The sequence below is a fragment of the Telopea speciosissima genome, chromosome 8 (genome assembly GCF_018873765.1).
Source record: "Telopea speciosissima isolate NSW1024214 ecotype Mountain lineage chromosome 8, Tspe_v1, whole genome shotgun sequence".
NCBI lineage: Eukaryota > Viridiplantae > Streptophyta > Magnoliopsida > Proteales > Proteaceae > Telopea > Telopea speciosissima.
In genome coordinates this window covers 58,731,115-58,750,328 of record NC_057923.1, presented here as the reverse complement: position 1 = coordinate 58,750,328, position 19,214 = coordinate 58,731,115, and the positions used below count along the sequence as shown (strand labels likewise).

General features: G+C 38.0%; 1 protein-coding gene and 1 long non-coding RNA gene across 2 annotated transcripts; both read right to left on the bottom strand.

Moving 5' to 3' along the window:
* Positions 1 to 3,771: 3,771 nt before the first annotated feature.
* On the bottom strand, positions 3,772 to 4,546 carry LOC122672489. Its single transcript, XM_043869953.1, has 2 exons — positions 3,967 to 4,546; positions 3,772 to 3,863 (listed from the first exon to the last, which is right to left on the bottom strand). Exons 1-2 carry the CDS (start codon positions 4,544 to 4,546, stop codon positions 3,772 to 3,774), a joined length of 672 nt encoding a protein of 223 aa, XP_043725888.1.
* An 8,837-nt stretch (positions 4,547 to 13,383) lies between these two features.
* Positions 13,384 to 18,139, bottom strand: LOC122670582. Its single transcript, XR_006334230.1, has 3 exons — positions 18,130 to 18,139; positions 14,434 to 14,437; positions 13,384 to 13,522 (listed from the first exon to the last, which is right to left on the bottom strand). It is a non-coding gene; the product is annotated as an uncharacterized LOC122670582 (long non-coding RNA).
* Between the last annotated feature and the right edge of the window lie 1,075 nt (positions 18,140 to 19,214).

Here is a 19,214-nt window from a genome sequence, read left to right as displayed (position 1 = left end):
TGATTAGGGAAAACAAGTAGTAGAGGCTGAGGAGGTATTTATTGGAATAGGAAGAGGGATGAGAGGAGATACTAAGCCTATATTACTGGTTCATTTCCCACTTGAACCTACCATCAGAAGACAATCATGATCACCACACCAACTTTCAAGCCCCAGATAGGAAGACTAGAGGGCACTAGAACAGAAGAGAATCCAGCTACCTCCAAAGTAAAGAAAAGTAACTCTCTAAAACAACTTACTATTATTGGGAAGGGGTTTGCTGCCAGGCTGTGTGACCCCTGTGCCAACACAGGGGGCCAATGGGAGTACGCACACGGGCATCCAAGGGGAGGGACGGGGTGTTCATTTCACTGCCCCATGTGAGAGGGCACAAGGCTCTGACAGCAGTAAATTTACAGAAAACAGAAACTGGAGCATAAAAAAAATTCACAAACACACTCACAGCTTCACAAGCCTTTTCTTAAGAAGAAGCTAAGTTGGATAAAAAAGCTGATCAGATTCCAGGATCTAAAACTTTAGTTAGCTTAACCTAGCCATTCACGAAAATAGCAAAAACCAGAATAGTGTCAAGATACCAAATGGGCAAGGACACAACAAAGATGCGTGAATCAGGAATATGAATAAAATACAGTAAAGGGCTATGCGATAGGATTACCACATGCATCAGGAATTAAAAGTGGCAAAGTTGATCCTTCCAGTTCATCTATGAAGGTAAGCTGGATGTGTGATACATGAATGGGTGCTTATTGTAGATGTGCATGGTAGAAGAATGCTATGGGACAGGAGTAACATGGTTATGGAGAAATGGCAAAGGTTGCAAATGCTGATATGTAAATAAGGCCTACATTACAGGATTTACGGATCGATGCCATTTAGAAAGAGTAGGATAAGAAATTTGAAGACACCTAAACAGATATAACCACTCATCTAAAAGTCCAATAACACAGCAAAACAAAAGTAAATTTAGGAATAAAATCCAAGAGCTGCATTGCTGATTATGGTATGAACATATGAGTATCCATTGACCCCTTCATTGGCCAACCCATCTGCCAATTGCTTTTACCAATTGTTTTTGGTAAGATGCCTTCATCCAATTTTAGTAGACAATAGTCCAATTATATAATTTATTTAGTGTACTATAGCTTTAAGCTATGTTCTGGTAAGATTTCCCCTTCAAATCCTATCCAATTTCCATTAACACGAGGATCAAGTGATAGACACTTCCTTCAAAAAGTACGGACACGTCATCGTCATTTAATTGTTTAATTGAAAAACCTTCTAGCCACCAAATCTATGTGTTAAACATAAACAATTACAAGATATTTAAGGATATTAAACAATTAAATGAGGATGAGAAACAATAGTACTGACTCAAGCCATAGCATATATCTATATAGCCACTCCAAAGTCACGACACAACAAGATAGGAATAGAATAGTGGCTAAAAATTCCTAACTAAAAAGAGCGAGAGAGCAGAAATCTTACCTTATAGTAGAGCTCGAGAATGCATACCAAACACAGCCTTAGTGTGCATCTAGAGAGGACTTTTGCCTAAAAACTACAACAAAAGTTTGCAAGTTCAGAAATTCTACTAGAAAGGGGTTTTCCCATTTCATTAATTCATGTGATTGTGAACACCTTGACTGTAATTGTTCAAGCACTTGACAATCCCCATGTGTCTTTATATGCGCATAATGTTGAGCTGTATGCATTCTTGGAATAAATTCTAGGTCTATATAACACACTCTAAAGCGAGAAAATAACGAAAAAAATTAGGTTTCAGAATGCGCTCTAGACTTATAACCTATTCCGAAAATGCATACTAAACTACAGCCAAAATGTTTTGTTTTGCTAGAAAGGTTAGATGTTGCAGTCATATGTATGACAAATCAAAGAAACCTCCAAGAGAGAGAGAGAGAGGACAATATCAAGACCATTCACTAACAGGTCATAATTGGTTGCAATAGCCCATTATTCCAGAGCAAGCCCTAAGATGGGTTTAATGCTAAGCACTCACAAATAGCTCGAATGAGAGAGAGAGAGAGAGGTGGAACACAGTGACCAGTGAGTGGTGTCTACCACATCACATCATCCAAATTTTCAGATAATGAATGCATCCATTGTGAGGACTTGGAAGTAAAAGACTAACAAGGAAGAGAAGAGTGAGGAGAGGGGAGGAATGTGTTGTTCTTCTTAGCCATTGCAATTGTAAAGGGAAAGAAGAGGGGATCCATACACATATTGCAGCACGTGGGCAATGGCAGATGGCAGGCGAGTTGTCAAGCATCACCGGCTGTCTTCATGAACCCAACCTGTTCTCTCTTCAGTCTTCCCTTACCCATTCTGTTCTCTCTGTTAGACACCTGATAGACAACTCAACTGCAAACTGGTAATAGCCTTTTGTTACTACCTCAAAAATCCAATAACAATAGTGGAAAAAAAGATGAAGAGTAGACCACATAACATTTCATCAATCAAGACCAAGAATGCAATTTAGAGAAAAAACATCTGGCTTGTTTTTGTTGTTTACATACACCCACGCCTTTCAATGTTGGATGGGGACTAGACTCGAGAAATCTGACTACATACACAAGATTGAAATTATGAGATAGATATTATCTTATCCCAATTCCATTGTGAGCTGAATTGACGTTGGAGTGGATATTTTAACTCGTTTACATAGCAAAAATCAAATAATATAGGTAGATCAAGGTCATTCATTACTAAGAAACAGAACTCTCCCAACTCCAAGGATTGCCTGTTTCCCTGGATCCACGATGACTAATTGGCCTGCAAGAATGGATTGAGTCCACCATTGTGAAGCCAAAGGTGTTTTATCCACCAGGCACTCATAAAAGAAAACTATCCTCTTTCTACCTCAACCATTGTTCCATCCATGATCTGTTTGGTATTAATTTCCTTGAATCCTTGATGTCATATATCTTTAAAAAATAATGTATCAACTAGCACCACCTCGCTTCCTGTGATTCTCATTCCATGTCCCCTGACTTCCACCGTTGCAGGGATCTGGATTCTCCAAGAACCCAGGAACAATGGACTTCCACTGTTGCAGGGACCAATTGACAGCCTTAGTTATGGGAAAAATATGTGTGTTTTATAAGTTTCAGGTTGATATCAGTTTCTTATCAGTTTATTTCGGGTTGGTTTTGATTTTTGGTCTGGTTTCAGGTCAAATCACCTGAATCCGAAGCCAACACAATAAGGGTCGGTTTGATTCATACCAATTTCACCATCTCGGTTTGCCTTTTCATGCCCTTAAAGTAGCATAGATGAGTACACCAATGACGATACTGTTGGGGGGGGGGGGGGGAGAGAGAGAGAGAGAGAAGACAAAGAGAAGAACACAAACTGATTTAACTTGTGCATATTCCAGTAACATTTCCTCAATCAAGACCGAGAATGCAATTTACAGAAGAAAAAAAATGGCTTGTTTTCATTGTTTATGTATACATCCACACCTTTCAATGTCAGATGGGGACTAGAGACCCAAGAAATCTGACTACATACATACACTAAGAAACAGAATTCTCCCAACTCCACTAACATTTCCTCAATCAAGACTTTTCGTTGTTTACGTATACACCCACACCTTTCAATGTCGGACGGGGACTAGAGACCCAAGAATTCTGACTACATACATATTACACTAAGAAACAGAATTCTCCCAACTCCACAGATTGCCTGCTTCCCTGGATCCACGATGACTAATTGGCCCGCATGAATACCTTGAAACGTTTCCCCAACTTGCATTTATCCTGCTGGGTTTTGGATTCTCCCAGTTATTGGTATTCTCCCAACTCCACAGATTGCCTGCTTCCCTGGATCCACAATGACTAATTGGCCTGCATGAATACCTGGAAACGTGTCCCCAACTTTCATTAATCCTGCTGGATTTTGGATTCTCCGAGTTATTGGTATTCTTCTTCTCCCAACTCCACAGATTGCCTGCTTCCCTGGATCCATGATGACTAATTGGCCCGCATGAATACCTGGAAATGTTTCCCCAACTTGCATTAATCCCGTTGGGTTTTGGATTCTCCCAGTTATTGGTATTCTTCTTCTTCTTCTTCTTCAACAATGAGCTACCTCTGGTGTCTCCCCATGTGGTATTATTATCTAACAAATTCCTCCAAGCAGCACATTCACACTCCCAAGGATTGTCAGCAGTATTGTCCTCAATTCTGGCTAGATCTTCCTCTGCATCATCACCCCATCCGGAGCATGGAACTAGTTGATTTAAGAAGAAGACAGAATCACCAATAAGCACAGACTTCTCCTCTTTCTCATCGTCATCATCAGAATGTAGTAGTGCTCGATCTAAATCTGCTAGCAGGTCCTGATCAACAGTACAGTTCCAGTCTATTTCATTTATGTATGTGTCTGGATCAGGGAGATCTATATCGAACGGGAGGCCATTGATAGTTGCCCAAAACCGGTGCTTGGCATTGTTAAAGGCCTCTTGGCCAGCTGAATCATTCCATTGCATCACATTCGGGTATAGTGACAAAACCTTCTTCGCTTCCATGATTTTAAACCATGGAAGTGAACAAACTGAAGTGCAAAATTTCTTTTCCCAAGCTGCTACATTTGGCTGCCATGACCCTGAAGTTACAAGTGTAATGTTAGAAACCTCGAGCAATCCCACTTTGCCTGCTTGCTCAAAACATAAAAAGAGAATAACTCCATAACAACAACACCACAGTTTAAAGAGCAAAGACTCTTAAAAGAAAAAAAAAAAAAAACAAGAAAAGAAAAGAATTACTCTTTCTTTAGAAAACTTAAGAGGAAGAGAAAAAGAGTAAGGCAGAACCCCAACATGAAACAACGACAAGTAGAAATACACATGATCCTACGGACACAAGAAATTTCTAAACCCCAATAAACCTCCTGAAAAAAATAAATTCCACATTTGTCAACGAAGAAACCTAAACATAAAATACCCCAATATTTCAAACACAATCGTTATCTTCCCCTGTTAAAAACAATAACTCCATTACTATAAACCCCATTACCACTGAACCTCAGAATACACATCCAAAAATGGAAAATAAAATTATAAAATAAAAACCCAGAAAACGCCCCACATATTTCTGCAACACAGAAAGCCATCTACAAGAACCCATTATTCAGTGAAGTAATTGAGCAATCAATCAAGCAATAAGTAAACGTACCAAAAGAAGATGGTTTTCTGTACGATCTTGGCGGTATCCTCGGTGCCTCTTTGAAACTTTGACATTCTCCATGGCGTCTAATCCTATCATCCATAGTTTCGATTTTTGAAAGAACCAAAACAAACAGCACTGCCGCCTCACTGATGAACAAGAAAAACGAACGGAAAGTTTGAATAGAAGATCAAACCTATTTTGGATCGAACAAATATAGATATAAACATAGGAATTTGAGAGAAAATCAGACAAACAGGGAAAGAGGGGAGGAGTAATAGCGATCTTGTTTAAAATCAGAAAACAGGGAAAGAGAAGTAAATGTCGAACTTGGAAGGAAACAAGAAAAAACGGTTCTTTTAGTTTTCGGACAAGTATAAAATATAGGGTTTTTTACCATTACCACCCCAAAAACTTTACTATCTACCATTACCCCCCCCAAAAACTTTGAAACAACTGTTACCCCCTCGTGCTGCATACTAATAACCAACTGGCCCCCGCCGTTACAGACCCGTAACAGTGGGGGTTAGTCGTGAGGGCTTGCCGTTGTCACGATTTTATTAGGACCAAAATACCCTTAGTAGTGAAATAAACCATTGTCACAGATTTGTTAGGACTAAAATGCCCTTAGTAGTGAAATAAACCCTAGTTCAAAGGATATCTTCACTTTCTCTTTACCTCATCCGCTTCACTTCATCCTCTTCGATTCAACTGTTGCAGCAAACCAGAGGAAGAAGAAGAACTTCGGCTCAGCCCTCTTCGATTCAACTGTTGCAGCAAACCTTGCAGCAAACCAGAGGAAGAAGAAGAACTTCGGCTCAACCCTCTTCGATTCAACTGTTGCAGCAAACCAGAGGAAGAAGAAGAACTTCGGCTCAGGCCTCTTCTCAGGCCACCATTTCTTCCACCGTATAGAGAGGTGCCACCGTTAAAGCTCTCGGAGTAGGACAGAAGGAAAAAATGCACTTGATTGCTCTCTAAGAAGCGCAGAGAGAACCGAGAAAGGGCACAAAGGTATATTTTTTGGCTCAAACTCGCTAAGAACTAAGGTTTTTCGACTCAAATTTCTATTCATTTTGAATTTTTTGAAAAGATTCTGTCAATTTGTTGCTACCATGTCTCTGCATCATAAGCCGCGTCATAGGAAAAAGGGGGAGGGGGAGGAGGAGGGTAATGGGGATTGGGAGATGGGTATGGATAGGGAAACGATTTACTGTCAATTTGTTGTAGATAGAGATCCTGAGTCATAGCTTGTTTGTCAACATCTTAACCTTCGATTCTCAACTAAAACCATTTGCCTAAAATGTAGTGTCTTCAGTGAAAGATTAAAGAGGGTGCAAATACATTAAGAGAAGCTGATGGTATATACAATATGCAAAGAATACAAATTTCTATTTCCTTCCGTCCCCCTCCCCCTCCCCCCCCCCCCCTCTTGCCCTCCTGCATTTCCAATGAACCGGATATATATCCACCTGACTGAACATTTAGAAAGCCGCATTTTCCTCTTCAGCCAGTTTCCCACAAATACAGTGAACATTTACAAACATTAAATAAATAAAAAAAAAAGAAGAATTAGGGCAACAGCGACAAAATTGAGAGCCAACAGACAACTAATACACATTATACATTGGCTGTGATTAGATTCAGCTGTTAAGCTCCATTAAGCTTTGCTTGAAACTGGTTGAGATTGTATTCCTCTGTGTACTGTGATTGATCCCAAAGTTCCTCTAGTCCACCAAGTATAGCTTTCAACCCCTTCCCACCACCAACTGATTTTGGGTCTCCGTCAAAGCTCTTGTCTAAGCTCGTGAAACAGTAGCACCCTAGTTGATCCAATAATGTCCAAAATTTTGGCAAGGTGAGAGTGAGAATGAGCAGAATCTCAACTGTGGCTAAAGAATTCAATATCTAGTCTTCCTCACCAAGTGGGAGAGATTTGCATTTGTGCTTTAAATCCATAAAAGAATCATGGGTATATTCAGGTTTTAATTATGCCTCATCCGAAAAAAACCAAAGTAACTTATTTTTCCGGTGTAGATATGTAACAATTTTCTTCATTTATTAAAATGTAATATAAAATGTAGAGAGTGGTCAAGATTACCTTTCTGCTGGTCCGGGCTGATGTGAATAGATCAAGCAACTGGATCGTATTCATTGTCTCTAGGCTGGTGTTCTCTGCATTAATAACTGCATTAGCAACTGAAACTTTGAACTTTTGGAGGCTCATAACTTTCTCTTCTAGAGTTTCACAGTAGTTCTATCAAAGTGTTGGGGTTTGTCTTGTTTTAGGGATGGTTGTGGGGTATGCAATAGCTATAGTAACCTTCAATTAAAGCATAAGGATGGATGCTTTCCTTTTCATGTGATTCCAAGGGGAACAAACCCAACAGAATCTTATGGGGCAGTCCTTGACTCTTTATAGTGGACCATCTACATCACCTTCTGATTGCCTTCTCCCCTTACCTTACTTGCAAAACCTTTATCTTTTAGTTTCCATGCATATGTGGCCCATAGAGGGCTTGGTTGGTTGGTTGCCTTTGAGATCTCATATTTTCCCTATTAATGTGTCATTCCCAAAGCATGAGCCATTCTTTCATGCATGTTCAATATAACTACTCATGAAAGTACTCCAATTTCTACAAGAAACCTTGCAGCATATCTTTCACTCATAATAGCTCATCAAATGGAAGTCCAACCATGTCACTTCATCTTTTTAATATTTTCTTTTTTGGTCCCCAGTTATTAAAAGATGTCACATTAATAAGCTTCACATCATGTGACTGATTTTTCTGTTAAGTTTTATATTGATACTTGGATGTAATTTGTCAAACTTGAATTTTAATGACTGTTCTTGACAAATGTGGTGTTTCTCCCACTTTTCTATAAAATCCATAACCATGCAGCCAAACAGTCTATAATCTTCAAGATGACAACAACTCAAGTACATGAGTACCACTATCTTCAAGGGACATTTACAAAGATTATTGATGTTGAACGATTTGGTTACCTAGATATGATATCGACATATATAATTCACTTTTGAGTACTGTTCCCAAAGGGAGATCTGTGGGACTTCAATGTCAAATATATGACAGGTTGACAAGATGAAAGATATGGTAGTGAAGACAGATAAAGATGTGATGGAAATGGTAGACATGCTTGGTACTCAGGTGGATTGTATCCACATGTATGTCTACAATGTCCAAGTTGGTAACAACACTGATACTGTTACCATCAATGGACACCATGTCAAGTTTGTGGGTGATACTGCAAGAAATAGACCAGAGATTAGAGCACCATATCCATCTATTCCCCTTACTAATATGTCTACAAGTACTAGGCCAAAAGCTAATATAAGAAGGGGTGGCCTCAGTAATCCTCAAAGGGATGGTGGCAAAAATATTCAAAGGGATGGTGACATGAATGTTCAGAAGGGTGGTGCTATTTTGATGCATAATAGCAGTCAGACTGCTGTTCTTGGGTCAACTAGTGCATCTCATAACCGAGTCACATTTGACAATAGGAGTTCTGCAGTTATGCATGATAGTGGGGTTGCTTTTACTGAAGTTGGTATGTCTAGTAGGTGTAGGAGTGCTAGTATTGTGAGATCTACTACAACTACTACTACCACTATAGATTTGGGAAGTAATGATGCAATCATTCCATCATCTGATCCAACCAATCCATCAGCTAGCAGGGTACTTGAGGGTGAGGAACAGGAAGTGAACAATGACACATCAGATTCTGATTATGTAGCTAGAGAATCTGATGATTTAAGTGACAGTTCAGAGAGTTGTGATGAAGACTATGAAGAATTTGGAAGTGATGCAGAAAAGGAAGAGAACAGTAGAGAGGGATCAAATGGTGAGGAAGAGGATTATGATACTCAGTCTGATATACTGAGGGATCCAAACAATAGGATCCATTTGACAGTTGGACAATTGTTCAGGAATGGGCAGCACTTCAGAGAAGTTTTGAAGGATTATGAAGTGCAAGAATGTTTTAAGACATTGAAGATAAAAAATGAGGGCAAAAAGGTGAGTGCAATTTGTGCAGGAAAAGGGTGTCCATGGAAGATATATGCTTCACGTTTAAAAGATGGCATTACATTTGCTATCAAGACATTTACTCCCACTCACACATGTATGAAATTGGTTAGAAATGAGGGAGTAAGTGCACGTTGGATAGCAGGAAAGATTGGGTCCAAAATTAGATCGGACCCAGATATGAGTCTGAAAACCATGGAACAACTGTTGAGTGATCAGTATTCATTGGACACCTGCAATATGCAATTGTATAGGGCTAAATGGATTGCCCTAGGGGAAGATAGTTCAAGTCATAAAAAAGCATTTAGGAGACTGGAAAGTTATGCAGACGGGATAATGAGAGCAAATGTTGGGAACCAAGTAGCGATAGAATATCAGAATGGATTCCAACATGGACTGGTAGAGAGTGAATTATTCAGAGATGAATACAAAGTAGATCGTCAATTCAGGCGTTTGTTTGTATGTTTTAATGCTTGTGTTCAAGGTTTTTTGAAGGGATGTAGGCCATTCTTGGGCCTTGATGGATGTCATTTGAAGGGAATATATGGGGGAGTTCTTGTATCTGCTGTTTCAATGGATGGAAACAATGGCATGTATCCAGTTGCTTACGGTGTGCTTGAGAATGAATCCACTGACAGTTGGTTATTCTTTCTCAGTTGCTTACGTGATGTCATAGGTCCAGTCACACCTACAGGACTTCCATATACATTTATGACAGATAAACAGAAGGTATGACTAATATCATTGACATTATATTTGTGATTTTATGGCATGATATTTAGGTTTTTGACTAGTGAATAATCTTTTCATATATAGGGTCTTATTGAAGCTATTGCAAAATTATTCCCTGAGGCACACCATAGGCATTGCTGCAGACACCTATACAGTAACTTCAAGTCACGATGGGGTAGTGGCATTCAACTGAGGAGTCAGTTCTGGGCTGCATGCAAATCATATAATGCCTATGGATTCCAAAAGGCTATGAATGAAATGAAGGAAGATAATGAAGGGGCCTATGATTGGTTGATGAAGACACCAGTACCGATGTGGGCAAGACATGCTTTTGATCATAGAGCCAAAAGTGACCACATCACCAACAACTGTACTGAGTCATTCAATCACTGGGTAGGACCCTTGAGGAGTAAGCCTATCCTTACTTTGGTGGATGATCTTAGAGTGAAGATGATGAAAAGGTTACATAAAATGTATGAGAGTGGCTTAACCAGTGTCACAAGGCTGACTCCAACAATGTGTGAGAAACTGGAGGCAGTACGGAAGGGTATGAGGCACTGTGTACCCATTTTAGCAGGTAGAGAGATGTTTGAGATACAAGATGGATCTGGCCTAAGATATGTTGTTAACATGACTGAGTCAACTTGTGAGTGTGGGGTGTGGGTAGCAACGGGGTTACCTTGTAAACATGTTGGAGTTTGCATTCCAAATTATAGGGGAACTTTAGAGGACTATTGTGATCCAGCTTACACCACAGAAAGATATTTAATGGCCTATCAAGAAATCATTTACCCAATGAGTGATCTTAGTACACTGCAAGAGACTGACTTGCTTCCTCCAATATTAAAGAGAGGGATTGGTAGACCTCGTATGAGTAGGAGAAGAGAACCAGATGAGGCAACCCCATGCAATTCAAGGAAGAAGAGAAGGAGTATCAAATGTCAACTCTGTGGAGGTACTGATCATAACAGGAGGACTTGCAAGTATAAAGACAAGAGACCATCCACTTCTCGCAATGCTCCTAAGGTATGGCATGATAACATACTCAATGTCATATTTAGTTTTGCATGATAAAACTATGTAGAATGTAATGTTTTCGTTCTTGTCTTTTTTTAGAGAAAGAGAAACAACAGGGATGATGATGCTACCTCTACACAGAGGATAACCAGGTCCTCACAGAGGTCCTCACAGCAATCTACTACAACTTCAGACATTGTGTGTGCACAAGAGAAGGTGAAGGGAAAAATGGCTGCCAAGTCTGCAAAGGTTATAGCATTCAGAAGAGCAAACCCTCAACAATAATGGTATGAGTCCTACTAATTATCAATGGGGTGTAAAACTTGATTAACTTGATTTCTTTAAAACAAACATTTAACATTTACTTAAGTATAGTTGGTCACTTGGAATTTGTTTCATCACTTGTAGGTATGATGAGGTGATCTTGAGCTGATGAGCCAACTTCAATGAGATGCTGCAACCATGTCTTTCAGATTTACAATTATGTCTTGGGGTTGGGCTGGTATTAAGGCGCAGGGTCATAGGTTGTTTGTAACATTTTTAAGTACAATGAGTCTTTGTAATTTCATTGTGACTTTTTTAGAGACTATTTACATGTACTCCTACTGGGGTTCTTAACTTATTTGGGGCTTGACTGCTATCCTGCCCTTTGGACTTGATTTTCAGTAACTTTATTTGTGAATCTCTGTGTTTAAGGTTCTTTGTGCTGTTTTTTATTTGCTGTTCAAGGACAATCATGAATTGAGCTGTTGATTTTCATGTTTTTTTAGAGAGACTATAATTACTTATTTTTTTAACCCTCCAGCAGAACATTTTTCTGCCTTTACACTTTTTTTCTGTTAGATCTATTGTTTTATCAAAACTGAAAGAGGGGAAGCTGCACATATGACCAATACAGACTACAGTTCCTCCTGATAAGGAACCTTCAAAGCAAAAGGTCTTGCTTGTATATGGGTACTGCCCATCTATATATGAATAGATTTGGATTAATTGCAAGAAGAAAAATCTGCCAGAAAATTTCCAAACAGATTTGAGGGAACTGCAGACATGAGATTTCACATCTTTGTGAAACAGATTTCATGCAACAATGCATTTTTCTAGGTTGCTGTTGCTGCAACAATGCATTTTATAGGTTGATCCATCTTTGACCTGAAAAATGTGTATTTACAGAACAGATTTTCTATTTTATTGTTTTGTATTCATTCCACCTTATTTGTTTATACTCTTAAAAACTTGAAATTTACTTCCTACGTTAGTGGTAGTGATTCATCGCACTTTGTTCTTTTGCTTGATCAAAGTTGAGGCATATTCCCTCTTTTGCAGCCCCTCTTTAAATCATTAGCACAATGCACTTCCATCAGGGGCTGATCTTTTGATTCTCATGACATTAAAGTGGGCAAAATGGCTGCAGGAAGAAGTTCACAAGATGCAACTTTACTACACAAGATGCTACTTTACTACATATTCTAATAACAGAGAATAGTTCACAAGATGCTACTTTGCTACAATATTCAACCATAATTAACATCCATCATTACAACCCAAAACTAAAAAACATCCATGATTACAACCCAAGACTAACCAAAATAGACTTCAACAAAATGACTTTGATATTCCCAGACTTAAATCACTATGTTCCAAATACAGTACAATACAATCAGAACTATTACTACTTGATTTGTGATCTTCATTCTTGCTACAGTCTTCTCCACAGTATTCAATCTAATATTCAGACTGCCAATCTCTTCACTTCTCTGCTGCTCTATTTCACCCTCATTGTTTGGTGCATCACTAGCATGCACAGATTGGCTTGTTTCACCAATGGGTACTGCCCATCCTGAAGAATCTACAACCACCATTATCTCTGTTGAAACAAATATAATATAGCCTATCTGGGTTGTTCATTGACTCTGATATCCTCACAGCAGATCTCCTCCGACAATAACATTCCATGTTTTGGAACCTCACCCACCTTGCACAGCCGCTATTCACACTCCCATATGACATCTTACCTGCAGTAACATTTTTGTTTTGGATGTTCAGATGGGAAACACAACAATAAAGTTAGATAAAATTGTGGGAATCATCTCTGAGATGATGCTTTTCATTTTAGTATTTAGCTTGAGAGATGGGTTCTACTATCTTGTATGTATACCATTCCTGCAATAGTGTGGGGGTTACTTCCATCCCTCATTTACTTTTACTTCAGGTGTGATAAAATTGTTGTTTGCTTTCTATTTGTGTAGAATGCAGCTTACCTTGCAGAGTATCAGGGTTTAAGTGTAATTGATGTAGTTTTTGATTCCTTAGACAAGTCTGGTTACAATAACCAGACAATCCAAAAAGTAATGATCCAGTCCACCAACAGCTCTGTTCTGAAGGTATTTAAGGAGAAAACTAGTTATGAGCTTGTATACTAGGTTGATGAAACTATCCGTGATGCCCTTAACTCATCCATCGAAGGCATCAAGGGATTTGCCCATTCTGTGTCCCTCACCAAGGAGACCATCTTTCCAGAAAATCAGGCTTTATTCTTCACTAGTGCTACTGAAATTGTAAAGAAGCTTCAGTTGTATAACATTTCAGTCTGTGTAAATTTGTTTACTAATGAGTTTGTATCTTAAGCATGGGACTTCTTCTCAGACCCAATGGTGGAGATAAATACATTTGTTAGCTCAACTAATATTGATGGAGTCGTCACTGAATTCCCAGTAAGTATGCATCCTAAAAATGCCTTCAATTTAAAGTGTGCCAGAATGTCTAATACTTTAAAAATCACTATCTTCATGGTAGGGTTCTGGAAGAGAAAAACCATTAAGAAGTGTTTTCAATTTCTCATTAATAAAAACAAGGACAAGGATACCGGGAGTAGAAGACTAATTAGATGGGCTGGGTAATTTCATTTACAGCAAACATCAAAAGGGTACAGCAAGACATTGTGATTTTATGCCCTAATCGAAGAGAGAAAATAAGGAGAAGAAGACATGAATGTATTACCTTAACTTCGCCGGAAATTGCAATGTCACCTGAGACAATGGAGATAGTTAAACCAGAGAGGGCTAAAATCGTGGCCTGAGAAGAGGGCTGAGATAAGTTCTTCTTCTTCCTCCGGTTTCACTTCTCTCTTCCCTTCTCAGAGAGCAATCAACTGCGTTTTTTCCTTTAACGGTGGCACCTCTCTATATGGTGGAAGAAATGGTGGCCTGAGAAGAGGGCTGAGCCGAAGTTCTTCTTCTTCCTCTGGTTTGCTGCAACAGTTGAATCGAAGAGGATGAAATGAAGCAGATGAGATGAAGAGAAAGTGAAGATATCCTTTGAACAAGGGTTTATTTCACTACTAAGGGCATTTTAGTCCTAACAAATCTGTGACAATGGTTTATTTCACTACTAAGGGTATTTTGGTCCTAATAACATCATGACAACGGCAAGCCCTCACGACTAACCCCCACTGTTACGGGTCTGTAACGGCGGGGGCCAGTTGGTTATTAGTATGCAGCACGAGGGGGTAACAGTTGTTTCAAAGTTTTTGGGGGGGGGGGGTAATGGTAGATAGTAAAGTTTTTGGGATGGTAATGGTAAAAAACCCTAAAATATATATAAATCATCAGCTCTTGTCTTGATCCCTGATGTTGTTTATAATTACGTCTTTGCCATCTCAATGTTTAAACAGGTTGACGAAAATAACCCTTTTAGCTAGTTAAATTCCATACTGACAGACTCTTGAAAGGTTGCAATTTACAAGAAAATGACGGATTTTTTAAAAGATTCAAAGTTTTTTACGCGCGTAATGTGGCTTGGAGTAACGGAAATTCGGAAACTTGCCCGGATATTAAAAATCAAGGACAACGTTTGGAGGTTTGGTGAATACGCATCGGCCTAATTGGGTCGGATCAGATCCGTTTGATGGATCGGTCTAGTCCAACCCGACCTATTGCATCTCTATTTGTAACCTAATGGAATAACTCGTTCCCTAGATCTCCCATTGAATACAATAGAATACCTCCAATATGAAATCGGCTAAAATCAATCCAAAGAAAAAAACCCTAGAATCAATCTTTTTGGAATGTTTAAAATCGGGATCATCATGTCCGAATCTGATTCGATTGATCTGATATTATTACTTAAGAAATGCTAAAATAGGTCCAAACATGCAACAAATCATGAGGATAAATATCAGAATTTAAAAATTATCCTACCCAAATTAAGAATTTAATAACCATGATAATAATTATACCCTAAATCATCTAAAATCACCCTAGCTCGCATGATGCATTCTAATCATAGAGTAAAAATATAAGAAACAAGACGTACCTATATATATTGTGAATAACAGAGAATCACATAGCTAGACACAAAAAAGAGATTGGAAATCATGAAGAAACTTAATTGGATTGAAACAAACAAAACATAATTAAGCATGATGAACAAAAGAAAATTGAACCCAAACATGGTACATTTTTATTTCTAAGAAAGAAAGATAAACTACAAATATAGAAACATGAAATTAATTAGGAAAAGGCCGGATTCTTAATTAGAAAATAAAATTAAACAAATTAGGAATCAAATTTATAACAAGAATAGAGGTATAATGCCAATATATATGCCCTACTGCCAAGATCAAAACTTAGAAATAAACTAAAATCCCCAAATCGATATTAATAAATGTAAAAAACATAAAGGTAGGTAGTTAGAAATAGAAACACACACACCTAATTGAAATTGAAGTAATAGTACTATCAGAAATAATTCATTTTACCGCACCAACGAGAGAGAACGAAAGATAGAGATTGGTTCAGTTGGGGCTCACATTTTGTCTGATGGGAAAGAATATTTGTGTAAATCCTTTTGGTAAGATATTTTGTGTAAATTCTACAAGTCATTATGTGGGGGAGCGTGGAAACAAATCACCACTCCGGTGCATGGTTTTATGTGTCAATATTGGATCAACCATTTTGGCCCCTTTAAGTGTAGGTCTTTTGAGGGGTAAAATGGTCCAATCCAACCTAATAGAACCGATTCTTATTGATATCAACGGTGACTGATATACACCGATCCGTGATCTACCTAACTAATTAGTTAGCAGTAAGAGTGTCAAAGTTCTGCACAAACTGGTTGAACTGACCAAAATGACCGATTCAACTTAGACAGAAATCCTTATTGGTTTGATTGGGGGTAATGAAATCGATAGAAACCAAAAACCCAAAAATAATTAAATACATAAAAAATTCTCATTGCCAAATTCCGCTGAACCCGATAGTAACTCGATTACAAGTCAATAACGAAAAGCTAATAAGAAATCGGACCAAAATCGAAACTTTTTTTAACAGTTTGATTTTGGTTTGGCTGATTCAACCAAACTGAAAACCGAACTTGGTTTTGGATCGGTCGAATCAGACTGACCAAATAGATCGATTGACACCCCTAGTTAGCGATGTGGCTGTTGACTTGCGAATATTCTTTGCAACGTAGATTTTATAATTTAAAACATGAAAAAAAGAACTTTGTATGGGAGTGTGGGCCTACATCAGCACACCCATTAATCTATCTCACTACTTCCCATACATGGTTTGAGGTATAGGTATTGGATCACCCGATATGGTCGATATTGCACAATTTTGAAGGTGATCGATACTTGGTTGATACCATATCGGTGGAACGGTATGAACAATGCATAAAATAGTCAAGAAAACCTATTTTTAAGGAAACCCAGGGGTAAACTTGTTCGATATAATCGATCCATGGCGATACCGTATCGATTTTGAAGATGACCGATACTCGATCAGATAACGTGCACTAAAACCATGTCCCCATATAATAAGACACCTCTCCACCTTGTTTTGAGGAGAGAGATAGACACATACGCCACACTCGACGACAGAAAACTACTTTCCTTAAAACATATAGAGAGGTCAAGAGTAAAGACCGTACGGAGAAAGGTTCAAGACTTTCAAGTGCCCTACCACGTTTAAGTCATTGGGCTGATTGATAGTGGGGCCTTCTACTTAAGTTTGTCATTACGTGGGGCTAATTGGGACATCTTAATCATTTTTTGTCCTCAAAATGGGTAAGGATAATTAAGTCTTTTCATTTTTATTATTTTTTTACCTTTATACAGTTGGACCATATGGTCATATGGGTGTCAAAATGGAACCCAAACAAATATAATTGGGAAGGAAATTAAATCTCATGATGATACAATCCCACGTATGATGTCATATTTTGTAAATTTTGACCCTTTCTACATAGTTCAACAAAGATATCTATAGCAGGTAATTTCACACAACTCAACAAAGACAAATGATTGTAGGGTTTAGTATTTAAGTTTGATTTATAAAGGTTAAACTTTATTTGGTTTGGTTCAAATAGATGATTTTTAGTTTAAGAACGAAACTGAATCGAATAAAATTTCATTTTTCAAAACCCAAACCAAATCGAATTTTCCAAGTTCAATATTAAATAGCTAGTTTCGACTGATTTTAGATTCCGATTCTAAACTGACCACCGATGAGTTATATATATGATATGTTCAATAGATTGATCTTCAAGATTTCAGTGACATCCAATGCATAGAAGTTCAACTGCAGTGGGTCTCTTCGCCAACTACTAGTCTGATGGTCAATCAACTGAGAAACCAAATGAATAGGAGAAGAAGCAGGATGTGGAGAGGATACTTGGAATACCTCTAAAGTAGGAATCCAATTATCGATCCACAAATTAATGGAAGAACCATCTCCTACACACCAACACGAGCCAGATTTTAGGACTTTTTGTCCCTCCACAATACTTCGCCAACCTCAGCTAGCTGGTGTCCCACTGTAGTCGAGAGGAAAGAACCATTTGGGTAGTAAATTGCTCGTAGAATACATGCCAACATGCTCTCGGGCTGTGTCCATAATTTCCAAGCCGTCTTAGATAAAAATGCTTTATTATGCAGTGTAGAATCATGGAAGCTAATCCCTCCTTTAGCTTTTGACTTACATAGGTCTTGCTAAGCAATTTAATGAATTTAGGGTTACCATCCTTATCTCCCACCAAAAAAAGTTGGAGGCAAGCTTACGAATATGCTGATTGATAAACTCAGGTTGACTATGAGAAGGGGGGTGAATTAGGGTCACCAAAAACTTTCTTCCAATCTCTAACAGATACCACACTAGTGATGTTTTCTCAATTAATTATAATTCAAGATTAGCCAGGGCAGTTTCGTAATTACCAATCACACACAGACACGTCCACCACACATCACAACGTGGTTGGGTCCACCAGACAGTGTCCCCCCCACTCTGCACAAGACACACTTCAAATATATGTTGAAAATAAGTGTGAGACCGAACATTAGATATACGTGGTTCGGCCAGAGTGCCTACGTCCATAGAGGAATACCTATATAGAATTTTGTATTCCCTCAATACACTACTCAAATTTTTAGTTGCGATAAGATTTTCCTAATTTATATGAATATTGTATGTATGATTAACTTTATGAAGAAAATAATACCATAAATTACATCTTAGTTTTGATGCTTTTGAATCATTCTCTTTGGACCAAATATTAGTTTTACAAATGTCATTCCTAGAACAGTAGAGAAGTGAATCCAGACATGGGATAGAAGTAAGTCATTCTATTGAAATAAAATTTTGAAAAAAAGAACTTTGTCTGATCGTTAAGCCCCTACCTTAATGGTACAAAATTACCATCCACACAACCCCCTTCCCCCCCCTTTAATATAAAAAAAAATGCATTGATATGGATGACCTTTAGGTTTTAGCTTCTTTTTTTTTTTTTTTGCGGGGGAGGGTTGTGTTGGAGCGGGAGCAAGATATGGTAGTATTGGTAGAACACATACCAAAAAAAAAAAGAAATTTAGATGAAATCCCAACAAATTAAATATAAAATACATAATTAAGCATGATGAACAAAAGAAATTGAACTCCAATATGGGACATTTTTATTTCTAAGAAAGAAAGGTAAACTACATATATAGAAACATGAAATTGATTAGGAAGAGGCCGGATTTTTAATTAGAAAATCAAATTTATAACAAGAATAGAGGTATAATGCCAATATATATGATTGCCAAGACCAAAACTTGAAATAATTGAACTAAAATCAAAATTGAAGTAACAGTACTACCAGAAATAATTAAGAGCTTAATTAAGCAATAATAATATTTTCACCTGTATGTGAAAAGTCTGATCTGGATCATCATCATCATTCCAAGCTTACATACATATATATA